The sequence below is a fragment of the Tremella mesenterica genome (assembly GCF_000271645.1).
Source record: "Tremella mesenterica DSM 1558 unplaced genomic scaffold TREMEscaffold_12, whole genome shotgun sequence".
Taxonomy (NCBI): domain Eukaryota; kingdom Fungi; phylum Basidiomycota; class Tremellomycetes; order Tremellales; family Tremellaceae; genus Tremella; species Tremella mesenterica.
The window spans coordinates 682,856-701,428 of NW_006711236.1; the positions used below are offsets into that span (position 1 = coordinate 682,856).

Sequence of the window (18,573 nt, forward strand, 5' to 3'; positions counted from 1 at the left end):
GTCTGACCGTAGATTCCCCCTCAACTCTTCGTTCTCGTATACCCTCTCCGCGCAATCTGATCGCCAGCGTATTCAATAATGATTCTCGAACCTACCCATCACCATCAGCATCAGCTTCAGACGGAAAAGTTCGAAGGAAGAAGTCGAAATCATCTGTGGATCATGTTTGGCAACCACTCTCTTCTTCCTCTCCTTCGGCCGGACATGGGAATCTGGGAGTACAAGTACCATTATACGATGCAAGAGGTTATCCGATTCGAGATCAACCTCCTGATTACAAGAAATCTCCAGAGAGTTCAAAATCTTCGAAAATGGGTTTATCACATAGTATCAGTCATGACTCTCTCAATTCGGATGTATCATCCACCGGTGCAGGTGTTAATGAAGAACAAGGAAGGTTCTTATCTACCGAGAGACCGAGATCCTATTACGCTCATACCAGTTCTTCCGATCATGGGAGTTTATACCCACCGATGAGTTATAGTCTAGCAGCACCCAGCTATTCGCCTTATGATCCTCAACATAATGGTCCTAGTGGGAATGGGAAAAGTCCTCTGCCAAGTCTATATGCTCAAAGTACGGTATCATTGTCAAGCCTGAAGAGTGATGCAAGTATGACACATTTTAGGAAACATGATGCTCTGGAGGATAGTTATGGGGCATTCAGTATCAATAGTAGAGGAGGAAAGAGGCATCTGGCAGATACGGTGAGCGGCCATTGATCGAAGTTCTCCTTCATCCCTCTAAAAGTTTACCACTAGTCTTCACGCATCTGGGGCAAACGATCGGTCGGTTGGTCAAGCAAGTGCTTATCTCAGTTCTCCCTCCCCGCAGATCCAGCATCTTGGTCACATCTTGGCCCAGAACCAGATGACGACTTCCATGACCCCGACATTCGACCGAGTCGTCAGACACGGTTCCTACGTGCCGTCATGACCGTTCGAGGAGCTAGCAACATGGGATGTCTCTTCTTTCTAATCGCCATACTTCTTATGATATTGTAAGTCCTGCATGATTCTGATCTGCTTCACTCCATTCCGTTCCAGTTCCTACCGTAGAAACTAGCGTCGTGATTCGCAATTGACGACCAGTGTTCTGTATCCAATATTGTATATTTATCTTGGTAAAACAACTAGCACTCTAGGGGCCTATAACCTCGGGGGCATCAAGTGAGTGTTCTACCTTGATTGGTGATCTGAGTGGCTGACATTCCGTAGTGCCACGGGACAAATACCTAGCATAGGTCCATTTCAACTCATTGATAAAGATACACCGTCATCTGCATACACACATACAAGTCTCGAGACGGGTGATCAGTGGGAGCTCATCTTCTCTGATGAGTTTAACACGGCGGGCAGGACGTTTTACGAGGGTGAGCTCCGCCGCCTTTTCAACTCTATCACCAGCTTTCTCTTATTCGCACCAGCTTTACTCCAATCGTCGGGTTGGTCATGGCCCAAGAGAGGAGATAAATAACACCAAGTATGATTAACACAATAGGTGACGATCCATACTGGCAAGCCGTCGACTTGCATTATTGGCAAACCAACAATCTAGAATGGTACGATCCCAGTCGGCTCACAACCAAGGACGGTTCACTTATCGTCACCCTGGACAAATTCGAAAATCATAATCTGAATTATCAGGGTGGAAGTGTGTCATCTCTTGTTCTCTTCGTGACCAGCCACGCTGATATTTAGTGATGAGCACCTGGAATCAATTCTGCTACACTGGGGGTTATGTTGAAGGTCCGTCCCTCAACAGTTTGTCGACCCCATAAGTTAACCTCCCAGCCTCTGTTTCTCTCCCAGGAACCAGTACAGTCTATGGGTGAGTCGAATGATTCCTTCCGGGCCGTTCAAGCTGACTTACAGCCTATGGCCTGCCATATGGGCCATGGGGAATCTCGGTCGAGCGGGCTATGGAGGTACTTTGGAAGGTCTCTGGCCATATTCTTACGATTCTTGTGATGTGGGAACTTTGCCTAATCAGACTCTGAATGGTCAGTATTTCACCACTCTCACCATCTGATCTGGGGTCCTACTTTTCTTCCTCTCATACTTTTGACGGTAAGCAACAACCGATAATGCTTTGACGAAACAAGTTTACATGACGGACGACTGACTAGCAGACGAACCTGAAGTAGCTCTCACGCAAGGTGATCCGGACCACGGCTACATCCTTTCTTATCTCCCCGGACAAAGACTTTCCTCCTGTACGTGTCCTGATGACCCCACTCATCCTGGCCCGAAACGCCCAAACGGTTCCTTCATTGGAAGAGCCGCACCCGAAATCGATATGTTTGAAGCTGTGGTAAGTCAAATTCCATACCAATCAGGCCCTAGCTGAGTCATTCCAGGTTGATGCAAATACTCTGAAAGGAGAGGTCTCACAATCGGGTCAATGGGCTCCATTCAATCCCAATTACTATGTGAGTTTAGCCTGATATCACAAGGAATAAGAGGCTGAGAGATAGTTTGTCAATAATTCCAAGACATACCAAGTATATGACGAGGATACCACTTGGATGAATACCTATCAAGGTGGGGTGTATCAGCAGGCAACCTCTGGTTTGACATTCACCGATCAGGTGGGTTTGATATTTGAGTAGGAGCGAATGCTGATATCAGCACTGCTAGTACGTATATGTTAAAATCATCCGGCTTATCCTCTGTCCGCTCACGGAATACCCCATCGCTGTGCTACCTTCTTGTTTTGAGTGAAGTAGTTCTACCCCACATCTGAGTCAGGGAAGCAGGTATTGGACATTGAGCCTCAACGATATGTCGTGTTGTTTCGTACGAGCTGATGTCAGTACCGGCGGTACAGGTTGTTATAGTGTTTATGGCTTTGAATACTCCCCAGGCGTGTGAGTCACTCCTTTCCATTGTATACTCATGTAATCAGTCTGTTGAAAAGACCAACACCCTCTGTATTTGAACCACTCTCCGTCGAAGTGGACCGTGAGCAGAAGTCTCAAGGTGAATGTTGACTGATGACCAGCGACGGGTACATCACTTGGGTGGCCGACGGCAAAAAAGCATGGACGGTTCGTGGAGGGGCTATGGCTCCCAATGCCGAGGCGGGAGTCGGACAGCGGATGGTTTCGGAAGAACCAATGTATCTCATCATTAATCTCGGTTTGTCCGAGAATTTTGGGGCCATCGAGTGAGTGAATCATGCCTCTTGACTTCCGTTCTATCCCTTTTTGTTGAACTCTTGATTGTCTCTCCTCCTGGCCGCTTTCCTCAAAATGATCAATTACAAAGATCTAGATAAACTTAGATGATCACAAGAGCCTTCACGGATCGAAAGATTGACTAACAATCAGTTATGATGGTCTCGAGAGTCTGTGGCCAGTAACGTATGTGTCTGTCCTCCCTCAGAGACTATAGCTTATGGGTAGCATGGCAGTCGATTATATCAGAGTGTATCGTAAGTTCAAGCTTCCCTCAAACCTGTATCGAATTGACGGATGCAGAAGATCCCAATAAACGCAGTATAGGATGTGATCCAGTGGACCGTCCTACTGCCAAATATATCTCATTGTGAGCTTCCCTACCATTTCATGTGTCCAAGGCCTCTCGTTTTGACCTCGCTCTCTGACATTACTCCACATGTCCTGTTGAGTCTTGGCGTGCTTCAAATAGAGCTGACAATATCAGGTATCCTGAAGCATATGCTGATCCTAACATTGTGAGTCCCGTTTTTACTTTTTCGTGCCCCAGGCGCGCTGCGCATCAGTCAGCTGTTACCCCTGGGTCATAGTCCTCAAGATGCGGAACTGATTAGCAGACAACATTCGCCGAAATTCCGGACGCCGTCTTACCCAAAAACCGTCTGGTAGACACTTGCTAGCATCTCTCTTCAGACATTTTCTGAAATTTCATTGTTCAACACTGCCGGGTCAACTCATTCCTTCACAACTTCAATGGCTTCAATACACATATCGTTCTCAAACATTGCAATTCCACTGTATGCATATGCATCTCATCATGTCGATCAAATCTCCCGCTCTCAAATATCATCCATGACGGACCCATCATCCATGACGGACCCATCATCCGTGACGGATTCATCTTCCCAGTGAACCGACTTCCTCAGAGGATCGTTCACATCATCAGTGGAAGCATCATTTTCATGAAGAGTCTTGGCGTTTGACAGCAGTGAAGACTGGTCATCAGATGTCTCTTGCAGTTCGCACTCTGTCCAGTCTGAATTGATGCTTTCTAGCGAGGGTGAAGCATAGTCCTTGATTGAGCCTGGAATGTCCCTGTGATCCGATCAGCTTCACCTTTCGAAAGGAAATGTCAAACACAACGCACGGATTTCCATCGTGGGTCTCGTCGGTAAATGTGCCCTTCCTTATACCGTTTTCGAAGGCACTATCCTCGACTATTTCTGTTGAGGCTTCACTGCTAGCTGTAGTGACTACACTCATCAAGTCTGTTTTGGCGTGCGGCTCTACGGAGTGAGACGGGAGTGAGAGGTTCTCCGATTCTCTTGTCTTTTCTAACTCCTTTGCTTTTCTTGCAAGGGCCAATTCTGCCGTTTCAGCCATACAAAACTCAACAGCAATTGCAGAAAAATCATGATTTCCTGTGCGTATGGCATACAGTTCCATCAGGCAGTAGTTTGGTAGCTTATGGCCATTCTTTTCAATAGCCGAGGTCACTGAGCTATATATCTGTTAAGGACCCAGCCGGAGACGGACCCCTCCGGAGTGGCATGGTTCAATCTACCCCTTTTGGACCCAGCCAGAGAAACATGCCACTCTGGAGGGGTCCGGACCCACCTAGAGTAATCCACATGCCCTTAAGTTGTCCACCCTAGTCTTCCCAAACTACTCTTCTTCCCACTGACGAATTAGTAGCCAAACCTCCCAGTCGTCTACCTTAGTTGGCTCTGAGTATTGTGTAAGCAAGACAATTCCAATAGTTGCTTGAGACTGGTATGTATTGTCATGGCAAGACATGGGCTGATGATTGGTGTTCAAAGTTGACAAATTGCTCACAGACCATGTCAATCCTATGAAAAATCATTGCAGATGGATGTGCTTGTTTGAGGCATATGGAAATAGTTTCATCTAGCCATTCTTACCTCATAGATTTGTTAGGAACCTGCTTTTTCTCTGGCTGGGTCTGCTGAAGGGGTCAGACCACTCCGGAGTGGAACGTCTCTGGTCAGGTATGATCGGGTCCGTGCAGCTCCGGAGCGGTAGCAACCGTCTTTTTGTCCGTTTACCAAAACATTCAAATGCCAGGGAGAGGGTTCCACGGTTGCACTAGTCATGAAACCGCCTGTGCAATTTTCGCCTAATAATCACGGGGAGAAGTGAAAACGGATTGGACTTACGGCACCCGTGCTCTGTTCAACCAATTACTCAAGGCTGTTTCAGTGACGTCAAGTTTTTCCGCATGATACATGAACCTCTCACTGAAGTCTTTGATTTCAACTTCCGGTACATTTAAAGCCCGCCTCTTTGCCTGCGTCAAAGCAATCTCCTCCAACCACAAATCTCTCGTCCCAAATGGGCTGGCAGAGCTCCCAGGTGCCCACGGGAGGGATCCCTCCTCATTCATAAATTCTGTCATAATGATGTGCCGATACTTTGACTAGGGTTAATGGAGCTGTGTGATTGAAGCAGGAGTTGAGTTGTGTTGATAAGTGATTTGTATAGGTGATAGAATATGTTGGTGGGCGTCCGTCGGTTAGCTGTCACCGTTTTATATGATACAAATGATAACACATGGGACTGGATACCCCCGACACTTTTGATCGTCCCTTGTGGCTGGGATAATTGAAACATGTGAGAAGAAGGCTACGACCTTTGAGAGGAATATATTGTGTTGCTTGACCTTTGTTCTAGGCGCTTTCCTCAGCCAAGGACGTGGTATGACCATCCCGGCCCCCTGCTGCACAGCTATGACACAATATGCTGTATATGACTTATCAAAGCGTTTTGGAAACAAGCCCAAAAGACTGCACCTCCCTATAAATCAAAGGAGTATCAACCAACACACGTTAGAACCTCAGTCAGCCAACTTCCTTTGATTTACATCCCTGAGCACATGACTTTTCATTATCAGTATATTATTGCTTGAACTGCACCTTCCAGTGTCTTCCGAGCTGAGCGGAGGATAGCTGCAATTCTACGATTGTGCTCGACAGGATGAAGTATGATGTTGACTTGATCAAGGAGTTAGACTACCCTGAGCTTTGGAGGTTGGGGATATGTTGTCTTTTGACTCACACAGTTAACCCGCGAAACGTCTTGAATGTAGAAAATCAATTGAAGGATAAAGTCATGTAGACTATCATTCTAGCTACTGTACAATCTGTCCTGTTGAGTCATCTGTTTAGCAATGGCTTGATGAGCATCGATAAGCAGATCAATGAGCATCTAAAGAAGTTTAGGCGTTGTGTACGGTATCACACGGAATACCACAAACAGCATCACACAAGGAATCAGACATGTAATGTGACTGTGTTCTTCCCTTTCACCTACTCATGCGGGCAAAAACCTGACAATGCAGAGGGACAAAGAGGATATGTCAACCTCACATACCGCTACTGTTTCACATGTGCATCTCATGCGCCACAAACACCAGGCTACTGTACAGGAAAAGACGAAGAGAACAAGTTGGCAGAAAGGTTTTTGGTCATCTCACTGACCATTCCACAGTTGCCATCTACTCCTACAGCTCAACACCATCCAATGCCTACTATTTGCTGATGATTAGATGACAATGCAGAGGGGGAAAAGAACATGCATCAAATCTACATGTCTTCATACTTGTCATGTTCCAGTCATAGCCAGCAAACCTGAAACTATCGAATAATGTCCAGAGGACAATAAGACGAAGGAGGAAAGTGACGGAAAGGGAGATAATTCTACTGACTCTTCGGCCGTTGTGGCCCGATTCTATCGGCTAAGATTCTGGGCGTTTGTGAGTAATGGCAACTGATCATCGTCCATCTCGGTGTTCTGAAAATCGTCCCAATCCGTATCCATACTTCTTATTGAAGCTGAATCATAACCTTTTTCTAAACCGGACACGTGAGTCCAATCTTTGTCCTCGAATGTGACTCCCCCCGAGCCTTCCCCTTCTTTCATCTCATAATGTGCCAAACGACCAGTTGTGACCGGTCGTGACAAAGTCCGATTCGATTCGTTGACGGAGACAGGCAGTTTGCTGGTAGTTGACTCGGGAAGACTAAAAAGTAAGTTTACATATTCCCACCGAGGCAGAGTGAGAAACGCACGGATCTCTATCCTCTGACTTGTTAGCCGATAGAATCGGGCCAGGACGGCCGAACCGCCGTTAGAATTACCCCTTCCGTCGAATATTTCTCCGAATATTTCTCCGTTCAACTTATCCTCTGAACTTTATTCGATCGTCTCTGGTTTTATGCGTGTGAGTGGAATGTGATAAGTATAGAGACATGTAGAATTGATGCATGCTCTTTTTCCCCTCTGTATTATCATCTAATATCAGCAAACAGATTAACAGTCGGAAGTCACATACCTTCTGTGTATAACAAAGGCAAGTTCCCATTTCTAACTCTCCTCATAATGACCTCCGTGTCGTCTAAGATCTCTCTTGAGAACCACCCAAAGTTATCCCACGATCCAGCATCGTATGCTCCGTGGAGGAAGTCGATCGAGGTGTATCTACAGATAGGTGACGTGTGGAATATCGTCACAGGTAATGATACCGAACCTGGTCGCATAGGGGTGAGATCGGCAGCTGAGAGGGCGGGATCAGTACCTCCTACCACGCCCGTCGAAGGGCAAGTGGTTGGTAGAAGGATTACTGGAGAAGAGTGGAAGGAATGGGAAAAGTGGCAAGCGAGGGAGAATAAAGCGCAGGGGATGATCAAGGGAACAGTGTCGGATGCTGTGATGCTTGATATATCTGAGAAGATGTCAGCTAAAGAAATGTGGGACTACTGCATAGCCCTGCATGTAACAGCGACGATCGAGAATCAAAGGAATGTCCGTCAAGCGTTGTTTAGCTATGACTTAAGGGACGATGCGACGGCCGAAGAAATGGCTAAGCATGTGGAGGATTTCTCGAAGACGATGTCCGAAGCGAAATTGGTGGGGTTGAAGTTTAACTCACAGGATCGAGCTGGGTTATTCCTCAATACCATTCTAGCACCATCCTACAGGATCATTCAGATCGAAGTAACATCCCTCATAGCAGAGGAAAGAACTTGGGAAAAGGTCTTATCGATCTTCAATAAAGAAACGGCGAGACGTAAAGCGCGCCCTGTTGGTAGAACCAATAGGAAGGGATTCGCGATGTTCGTCGAAGGAAATAAAGGAATGAGGGTGAACCGAGATAATATCTCTGATGGTCAGCCCAGGAAAGAAACTAGAAAGTGTTATAACTGTGACACTGTAGGACATCTAGCGAAGTACTGTCGTAAACCTAAAAGAGAGGATACGAACAGGAAAGAAAACGCAGATGTAAAGGATGGAGGTAAAAAGAAATGGAGGAATAATAAGAATAATAAGAAAGGACATACGGTCTCGAAGGATGAGAACCAGTCCAAGGATAACTCCAAAACCTCCTTGATGTATTCGTCATTGGATGGTGAACACGAGGCGTGGGCCGGGATGGCCATGTCGACAGAATCGTGGTTCGATGATGACGAAGGGTACACGAGTAACATCGTATGGCCCGAAGAAATTGAAAACCCGTGGGTTGAGGATAATGAGTGGGTGGGATTAGCTACAGAGTCTAATGACGTGAGCCACACTCGTGTAATCCCTACCTGGGTAGTGGATAGTGGTGCTACTCACCATATAACTCCTCACAGGTCGATAATGACGAATATTAGAAGGCTAGTGGAACCGAGAGTGTTCGGACTAGCATCTGGCAAGTCAATGACGGCTTGGGAAACAGGTGACATTAACCTCGAACTAGATTCAGGACAGAAAATGGTACTGAAAGATGTACATCACGTCCCCACAGCAAAGATAAGTCTTCTCTCCCTCTCGAAGTTACTCTCATGGGGGTGGAAAGCGAATCTAAGTAGTGGTGGTGGATGGATAGGTAAAGGTAAAGAGAAACTAGGTTTGAGGAAACATGACTCACTGTGGTCGGTACGATTCGGCAGAGCAATGTCTGCCGCGATGATCGTGATATCGACACCGAAGGCGACTTCACCACTTGAATCTGAGCATCAGCGACTCGGACATATAGGTGTAGACAAACTAAAGAATCTAGGTAGACAGGGACTATTGAAGAAGGACTGGGACACTTACAAGAACGATCCCTTTACAACAGATAAATGTCCCGCCTGTATGCAGGCCAAGATAACACGTCTACCGAAGAATAAAGAAGCACCAATGTTAAAAGGAGATGGTGAAGGAGTAGGAATGGATGTCGATATTACTGGTCCGTTCGGTCCGGCGATAAAAGGTGAACGATATTTCTTTGTTGGTGTGGAAAGGGCGAGTCGAATTGTATTCGCTATACCAATAACGACCAAAAACGAAGCGTCTGATATCGTTCGACAGTGTATCTCAAAATTGGAGAAACAGCTTGGTGAAAGGGTGAGGGTGATTAGGTCTGATGGGGGAGGTGAATTCGATAGCCTCGACATGAGGGAATTCTACCTGTCAGCAGGGATCAACCACTACATCACACCAAGATACACACCAGAATTAAATGGAGTGGCGGAGAGAATGATACGTACCTTGAAGGGGATGGTATCAACGATGTTGTTTGACTCAGGACTACCGAACGAATATTGGTCCTATGCTGTCAGATACGCCGCCATTATAATTATGAAAACATCGATTGGTGTCAGCGGTAAATCAGGTTGGACATCACTCACCGGAAGAGACACGAATCTAGATAGCGTGTGGAGATTCGGTGAACGGTGTTTTGTTCAGATACCAAGGGAGATAAGGCTGAAGTCGAACTTCACGATACCTAGGGGTTCATCAGCCATTATACTAGGTCAAGATGAGGGTGTGAGCGGTTGGATCGTTAGAATGGACGGATCGGGACGAATCGAACACTCACGAGACGTTCGTCGCTCGACAGGACGAATGGTGGCTACTAGAGAGTCGCCAGATGTCATCCAAACCCCTCTTGACGCCATCGAAGTGGACCTAGACCCCGTCGTCAACGAAGAAATTTTCCCTGACGACCGCTCAGAAAGTGGCGAACAGGAAAACATCGATAATGAACAAGGAAATGATGTCGATAGAGACAACTCACCTAATATAGGCCCACAACCTACTGAAAGACGACGAGGACAGGGCATTTGGGGAGGAAATTGGATCTATGAGAACGATATCGTCGAAAATGAGAGAAATGATGAGGAAGGAAGAAATGATGGGGATGAGGGGATCCTGACGACACGTCACGGACGAATTATTCGACCCCCCCACCGCTTTGCAGGCCTAACAGACTCGTTCCTAGACTTTGGTCGCGAGCCTAATAAGTTAGTCTCACTCGCCTCTATCGCAGGTATCGAAAGTGATACTTCTCTCATTGATCCTATCTCTCCTGAAGAAGCAGTAAACGGCCCAGATGGTGAGAAGTGGCTGGAATCCATGGAGAAAGAGATATCTAACATCGAATCTAAAGAAACATGGGTGGAAACGGTGTTACCACCGGGCCGTAAAGCCATTGGATGTAAATGGGTATTCAAAGTGAAGACAGATTCAGAAGGAAACTTACTAAAGTATAAATCCAGACTAGTAGCTCAAGGATTCTCACAGGTACCAGGTGTCGACTACGAAGAGACATTCGCACCTGTCGGTAGATCGGGGTCGTTACGAATACTTTTGACTATAGCGGCCACCGAAGATCTCGAAATTCGTCAGGCCGATGTCGAAGGGGCGTATTTAAACGGTAAACTCGATGTAGAAATTTACATGAAGTATCCCAAGGGGATAAAACCGAAGCCTGGATGTAATACATTGAAGTTAGTTAAGTCTCTTTACGGTTTAAAGCAATCTGGCAGGACATGGTGGATAGAACTCGGCGAAGGATTATCTCACCTAGGTTTTTCAAGAATCGAATCAGATTGGGGTCTTTACTACAGACCAGAAGGGAAAATCGAAGGAAAGGGAGCAGCAATACTGCTAGCCTATGTCGATGATCTGGTATTAGCCACGAAGTCGAAGGAAGAAGCGAAGGAAATTTTCGATGGGATAGGTAAAAGGTGGATAATAACCGACCTGGGGGAGATAAGTACTATCTTAGGTATGAAGGTAACAAGGAACAGAGAAGAAAAGACAATATGGTTAAACCAACCAGCATATATCGATAAGATAGTTCAGAAGTTTCCAGAAAACGACTTACATCGAGACCGAAAAACGCCATTACCCCTTACTGCGAAAAATCCATCGATGTCGGAGGCGGAGAGTGAAATTCGACCATTTCAAGAATTAATAGGATGTCTACAGTGGTTAGCCACATGTACTCGACCCGACATATCATATGCCGCCTCATACCTTGCTAGGTACCTCACTAAACCGACGAAGAAAGTATGGGAAGAAGGGATAATGGTAATTACCTACCTTCGGTCCACTCGTTTACATGGTATTCGTCTCGGTGGCGAGGCTAGCGATCTAGCAGGATGGGTTGATGCCGATTGGGCAGGTTGTAAAGACACACGACGATCAACTACAGGTTGGATATTCATGATGAACAACTCACCGATAACCTGGAGTTCAAAAAGACAAGCTACAGTATCGTCGTCGACAGTCGAAGCAGAATACATCGCGATGGCTGAAGCAGCGAAGGAAGCTCAGTGGTTGAGAGGATTATTGAGGGAGATAGGCTACGATCAGCTAAATCCTACTACATTAAACTGCGATAACCAAGGATCGATATCACTAGCGAGGAAACCTGGTACTCACCAGAGGACAAAGCATATTGATATTCGACATCATGCTCTTCGAGATCTAGTCAGTAACAAGGTTATTGAACTAGAATACGTTAGCACTGTCTCTCAGAGGGCAGACGTACTCACGAAGGCTTTAGGTGGACCAGTACATTCGGTGAATATGTCAGCGATACGGGTAGAACCACCGAAGAAGAAAAACATTGGTTCAGTATACGTGACATTAGATGATGATGAAATCATCGATTACGATTATTCAGATTTCGAGGATCTAGGAGATCTATCAGGTGGTACAGAGAACGAAGTGGTACCAGAGAACGAAGTGGTACCACAGACAGAGTCGGTACCAGAGAGAGAAGTGTGGGTGGAAGGAACTTCAGAGAAACCCACCGAAGGAAAAGTTCTCGTGAGCCAAAATGTAAAATTTTCAGGTGTACCTAAGAATGTGAGTAATTCTAAGATAGGTCAGAAGCCACCGGTAGAACCTAGAGTCATTAGAGAGTTAAGAGAGAAAAATAAGGAAAAGAAAGAAAAGATAAAAGATAGAAAAGATGGGAGGATACATGACACTAATTGTCATCGATCTGGTATCCCAACAAATTCTCCACATGCTGACAGGCCCTTTCGAGATCGTAAAGAATGTCGAAGAAAGGTGCAGATGCACCTTGACCAGCGTTCGAGAGAGAGACAAGCAACCTTCGGAGGAAACGGATCTGTCGACAGGTCGCCTCCAAGGTACGGACCGAGATATCCGACAGTTCAGCTGGTCAGAGATAATTTTCATGATAAAGTGAATAATGAGCGTACCATGAGCCTCACCAGACCTCAGGAGAGGAACCAAGGGATCGATACCACCGGGAAGTGGCGAAGACATAATGAAATTGTTAATGAAAATAAAAGTTTCTCGGTGGGTAGCGGTTCTGCGAAATATCGTCAGCCAGGGACACGAAGCAATTTCATCGATTCTCGGGATCCTACTAGCAAACCTGAAGTTTTAAGAAGCAGACAGGATAAAGGGAAGTTCAGAGAGTCAGAAATGAGAGATAGAAGTGGAGAAAGACGAAAGATGGACATACCGATAATTGGAGATAAAAGTGATGAAGTAAAAGGAAAGATAGAGAAGAGTCAGTCGTCGGTACCGGTGAGTGGTAGCCACGTGTCAGAGCGGAGCCCCGCAGGGGGCCCCACAGAAATTCATTTCACGATTTCACCTACCACTACTACCACACACATAACACTCAATATTTCGTCATTACTACCTTCTACATCATCACAAACCCCGCCGTCGCCATCGATAAATCGTCCGGGACTACTGCAGAGTCGTGCATTGTCCCGTGGGGGAGTGTTAGCCGATAGAATCGGGCCAGGACGGCCGAACCGCCGTTAGAATTACCCCTTCCGTCGAATATTTCTCCGTTCAACTTATCCTCTGAACTTTATTCGATCGTCTCTGGTTTTATGCGTGTGAGTGGAATGTGATAAGTATAGAGACATGTAGAATTGATGCATGCTCTTTTTCCCCTCTGTATTATCATCTAATATCAGCAAACATGACTGTGACGTATTGTGAGACGGTCCGGCATAGGAGTCGGTATCTTCAGGGAATTGAATCAGAGTTTCGTCACTTCCTGTGCTAGTCACGCTTTTTGTATCTTGTGCCATCTCTCTAATTGGGGTAGGTTGAATCTGAGAACGGTGTGCTGTTCTTTGTGCTTGTTCTTCCTTGAAAATCATAGACCCTCGGATGATTGACCTGACGAAGGCAGTGTGGACACTCTCATCCCGCGTCCTCAGAGCCAATAAATCGAATAGTGTCATCTCCGGTATATTTCCACATTCTCCAGGAATCTGGAAGGCTACTCCCCTATATGGTGATCAGCCCTACTCCCTCCGCAGTCACCTTTGTCAGACACATCACTTCCCCCAAGTTCAACATGGTTTTGCAAGCAGAGGCAAATGGGTTACTCATGGATTCAAAGGGCATAAAAACTCGGACAACTCTTAGGGAGAAGAAGAAAGACTCACGGTGCGGACATACAGTTACACCACCTGTTCAATTCTTCTCTTTTGAGATGGAGCTTCTCCGCCGCATAAGTCAGGTGCTCTGTCATGTCACGAAAATGATCTTGAGGTTCTTCTGTCTCTGGCATTGACAAAGCCATCCCAAAAGCTTCGTCCAGAGTTGCAGGTTGTACGCTGGTACGCTCAGTGGAGACGGTCTCAATATCTTGTTCTTCACTCATCTTTTCACAGGCTTTTTATTTATGGAATTGGAGGAGTAGGTAATTAGTTGATTGACGATTGGGAGACGGGAGACGGATGAGTATGAAGAAGGGACTGGAGTGCAGCTTTTATGGACACACGGTACGGTAGATGATCACCAAATATCACGCCATGAAACTGGTGCAGTCTCATTTCCCTAGCCCTCCATTGACACATTGACAGGTGAACCACTACCATTGATCCGCAAAGTCGTGATCATTAAAATGAAACGTGGAGCGCGTAATATGCACAACAGTCCCTTGATCATCCCGTACATAACGTGACAAGGTGGGTGTAGATCCGCCGACAGCTTGGCATGAGGAAATGAAAGGAGTGAACTGTGCTGGGCACGCCTTGAAGTTGTCACCTCCGTGTTGCTCAAAAATCGCTCAAAGGTGCTATATGTCTGACCGGAGTTCATGAAGACGTTGTGTAACATGCGAGTAGGAAACAACGCTCCGAGAATGGTAGAACCTCACTGTCAGGATTAACATTGCTCAGGAAGGTCGTTTCACTACTCTTCTACATACCCCACAGACATCTGCTTTCAGCCATCATTCTCACCATCATCAGTTACTGCCATAGTGGTTAATGAGGGTCTTGGATATGGTGTTCCGTCAGTGATAGAATTTCCTTTTTCCATCCACTTTGTTTTGTTCGTCACATTGTTCTCTGAACTTTTATTCGATACACTCGGGTTTGTGGTCTGCCGTGGGATAAGACAAGTATAGAGACATATAGAAGCTGTGCATGCTCTTTCTCCCTCTGCATTGTTGTCTAATTATCAGTGAACAGTGGTGCATAAGGCAGCAGACTCTGCAGACCGGCAATCCAAGGTGGATGTTTGCTGATAATTAGATGGTAATACAGAGGGGAAAAAGAGCATGCATCAATTCTACATGTCTCTATACTTATCACATTCCACTCACACGCAGTAAACCAGAGACGATCGAATAAAGTTCAGATGACAAGTTGAACGGAGAAATATTTGACAGAAGGGGTAATTCTAACGGCGGTTCAGCCGTCCTGGCCTGATTCTATCGGCTAACAGTGGAGTGTAGTCCTCCTGCAGGACAGAGTTCTCAGAGTGCTCAAATTTGGTGACCATGGTCATAGCCATGACCTGTGTATTGGTCCGCTTTTATTTTGCAGAAGAAAAACACTACTCGCGGATCATAATCACCTGTCACGCCTGCAGGTAGATGTGACGGTACTGGAAGAACGATGACTAGGTCGCAGGTTGGGTCGGACTCGATGGAACTCTCGTGGAAATCTGGTGTGTCTGGTGCTACTGGATCGTGTCTCCTCTGCAATCGATGTAGCCAAAGAATGATATTGAAGGATCAGCAAAGTTGGTACTTTGCTGATTGTACTATATGCTGTCTACAGGTATCCGTGTCTACTCCTTCCCTGCTGCAAGCGTCTGATTACATACTGTCACGGCCGTCGAACAACTATTTCTTAATAGACCGACGGTCGACGAACCTCGGCTAACTTCACGCTCTGAGTCGATGTCTCACCCAACCAGGAGGGCGCAGACGTCGAAAGGGGTGTAACTACGGCGTACTTCGGCGTAGTTACTCTAACTAGGGTTTTGTTCTACTGATGACGATGTATCTTGATTTATAGCTATCTCTATTTGTCTTTCACTACTGACAACAATCAAGGATCGCTGAAGAACTTCAGCGATCTTCTCAGCTAATATTATCTACTCCTCCTAGACGTTCATCCAACCCTCTCGCGCTTTGACGTACTTCAACGCACTTCGTCCAACTTCCCCGAGCCCTCGGCCATCCTCTTCCTCCTTCGACTAACTCCGCCTAACATCGCCGTACTTCTGCTCCCATTGTCCCTACTTAGACTAACTCCGCCTAACATCGCCGCACTTCTGCTCCCATTGTCCCTACTTAGCCTAACTCCGTCTAACTTCGCCGTACTTGGTGTCAGAAGTCCTGAGTTACGTGTAGAGTAAAGAGGTTAAGGCGTGATGGGGTTTTGATGGCCAAAGGAGGGTCATTGTTGGTGGAGTAATCGAGGTGTCGCGACGTAGTTCGTGACACATACTCAGACAGGTGAAAAACCGCTTTTGAGCAAACCCAGTGAGGAAATCTCGAAAAGGGAAAACCCATCCCTATCTAATTGCAGCACTGCCTCCCTTTCTCAAACTTCTCCATCCCAATCCGTTGAATTTGATAGAGTTCCCTCGGTTCGTTGTTACCCCGTAACAGTAGACTGCGGTAGCAAAGTACTGCCTTGGATACTGAGGGGCTTTAGTCTCTGGCTCGTAGAGCTTGATGACTGCCTTAGATACTGAGGAGACTGAGATGTTGGGTTGAAACCAACTGAGTGACTTATCAAACAAGGTTAAGAGAATTGAAAAGGTACATTGCTGAAGAAAAGAAACTATGTAAGAAGTATATGGGGTTTGTATCTAAATCTGAGTCCCTTCTGGGATGTCCGTCGTCCTGTGTAGGAAAGAGTCGTGATTCTTGATCTCATGTGTATATTCAACCATGGTTCAGAAAGCTGCGTGGTCTTTGCGATGTGATGCATACAATACGCTGTTGACCACATGCAGAAGCACACATAACGACGTAAACCATACATTTGCCTCAAATCCAACTAAACTGAAGTCTTGGGTCTAATGCCATACCAGGTATACTAACTGAGGATAACTTAACTAATTAAAGGTGTAGGTCTCTTGCCGTGAAGGCACAAGAGCAGAACCACCATGGAGAAATGTTTGCTGATAATTAGATGATAATACAGAGGGGGGAAAGAGCATGCATCAATTCTACATGTCTCAATACTTATCACATTCCACTCACACGCAGTAAACCAGAGACAATTGAATAGAGTTCAGAGGATAAGTTGAACGGAAAAGTATTCAAGGGAAGGGGTAATTATCTAATGGCGGTTCGGCCGTCCTGGCCCGATTCTATCGGCTAACAAACTTGGTAAGCGATTTTGACTTGTTTGATGATAGCAAATGATGTCCTTGATGAGAAGAACAATCATGATGGAGACAAAAGATTGAAGGAGAAGGGATCTAATAAATAACAGGTGAAACACATGTCATGTCATTTCATATCATATCGTGCAATGACATGTCATCTGTCATCTGTCATTCGCCTTACTCCGCCGGTCCATCACAAGACATCTTTACCTTACCTTCCGTGTGGTGATGATCTTATTGTTTTCTAGGCCCCGTGTGACAGCTTTGACCACAATGAACTCCAGCGGGGCCATCTTGAGCGTTTACCCGTCTCACTCTGAAATTGATGTGCCTTGGATGACATCTCATCAAATGGATGTGTGTTAGGATCAGTTCCGTCTTCTGGAACTTCATTTAAAACTCGTGTCCAAGGATGATCTTCATCTTCTGCCGTGGATCTGAAGATGCAATCAGCCCGGCCCTCATGCAGTCAGATGTTATGATGACTGACAGGTTTGTCTCAGTATCAATTCTTGTGTTCTGAACTTCTGTCAATATAGATTGAGTGGAAGTTGATGATTCTGGCTCCTCACAATCATCCATGCTGGTGGCTCTCTGCCGAGATCTTGTCGCCATTGTCATACAAGGCATGGACTTTGCCATGTATCGAGTATCCCTTGTACGCAATGCCACGAGATTGTACACTATTGCCGGGTCTATGAGAGAATACCTTTGTTTTAATTGGGTATCAACCTCCCTAAAGACTGATCAGCATGGATTTTGCTCAAGATGATAAACTAACGGAACATCTTCCCCATTGCACCAATCCAATAAGCTTTTTTCTTCTCGAATATTCAGTTTGTCCATTTCGAAAGTCAAGCTCCCTTCAAGATTGATGTAACCTCTGGGGAGCTTTGGCATGTCTGTGGTCTGGGTGTCAACAGAAGTATTGCTTTCAGCATCTTCAATGTCATCAAGAGGAGCTGGAACACCGCTTTCCAGGAGTTCTTTGTCCTCAGGGTCAATTGCTAGCCAATGAGCGGAGGATGGAAGTTGAGTTGATGTCATCCTGTTGAAATGAGATTGTTATCAATGTTATGAGGAACTCGACGTTGAACTAAAAGTTGAAACCAGTGAGAAGAGAATGTATATTGCTTGTATATGGAAGATACTGGAGAAGTGAAGACTTGTCCGTGCTGAACGGAGCTGAAGAAATTAACCATGTTGTCATATAGCAACATGAACAGATTGACTGTGACATTGCAGCACAAAATTGTGTGACTATTGTAACATGTAAGAGATAGTATCTGAGCGTGTCCATTGTCATTTTGACCCACGCACGGGATGTGACACATCAATCAGATCAAAGGAAATTCTTCAAGGACAATTTCATCATACGTCACGGGCGTCGTTCAGGCTGACAGGTGTAATCTGTTACATACAATTGTTAAGCAAACTTGTCTGACAAGAGCAAACCACATCCTTATGACAGATAAGAA

The 18,573-nt window shown here is 45.8% G+C and overlaps 4 protein-coding genes across 4 annotated transcripts; 1 reads left to right on the forward strand and 3 right to left on the reverse strand.

The window, feature by feature from the left end:
* Positions 1 to 1,080: 1,080 nt before the first annotated feature.
* TREMEDRAFT_34261 (uncharacterized protein) lies at positions 1,081 to 3,858 on the forward strand (the record flags this gene model as incomplete). The annotated part of the gene is made up of 14 exons (XM_007006929.1): positions 1,081 to 1,169; positions 1,218 to 1,372; positions 1,501 to 1,653; positions 1,701 to 1,748; positions 1,794 to 1,830; positions 1,875 to 2,002; positions 2,132 to 2,310; positions 2,351 to 2,431; positions 2,477 to 2,607; positions 2,816 to 2,869; positions 3,004 to 3,168; positions 3,441 to 3,548; positions 3,666 to 3,696; positions 3,796 to 3,858. Coding segments are annotated over 14 exons (1,422 nt in total), but the record flags the coding sequence as incomplete, so codon positions are not given.
* A 322-nt stretch (positions 3,859 to 4,180) lies between these two features.
* TREMEDRAFT_64928 (uncharacterized protein) lies at positions 4,181 to 5,594 on the reverse strand (the record flags this gene model as incomplete). The annotated part of the gene is made up of 3 exons (XM_007007091.1): positions 4,181 to 4,262; positions 4,326 to 4,679; positions 5,356 to 5,594. 3 exons carry the CDS (start codon positions 5,592 to 5,594, stop codon positions 4,181 to 4,183), a joined length of 675 nt encoding a protein of 224 aa, XP_007007153.1.
* A 7,814-nt stretch (positions 5,595 to 13,408) lies between these two features.
* Positions 13,409 to 14,120, reverse strand: TREMEDRAFT_64930 (uncharacterized protein; the record flags this gene model as incomplete). Its single annotated transcript, XM_007007092.1, has 3 exons — positions 13,409 to 13,412; positions 13,439 to 13,741; positions 13,903 to 14,120. 3 exons carry the CDS (start codon positions 14,118 to 14,120, stop codon positions 13,409 to 13,411), a joined length of 525 nt encoding a protein of 174 aa, XP_007007154.1.
* A 3,219-nt stretch (positions 14,121 to 17,339) lies between these two features.
* TREMEDRAFT_64931 (uncharacterized protein) lies at positions 17,340 to 18,142 on the reverse strand (the record flags this gene model as incomplete). The annotated part of the gene is made up of 3 exons (XM_007007093.1): positions 17,340 to 17,532; positions 17,586 to 17,804; positions 17,877 to 18,142. The coding sequence occupies 3 exons, from the start codon at positions 18,140 to 18,142 to the stop codon at positions 17,340 to 17,342; spliced, it is 678 nt and encodes a 225-aa protein (XP_007007155.1).
* Positions 18,143 to 18,573: the final 431 nt, after the last annotated feature.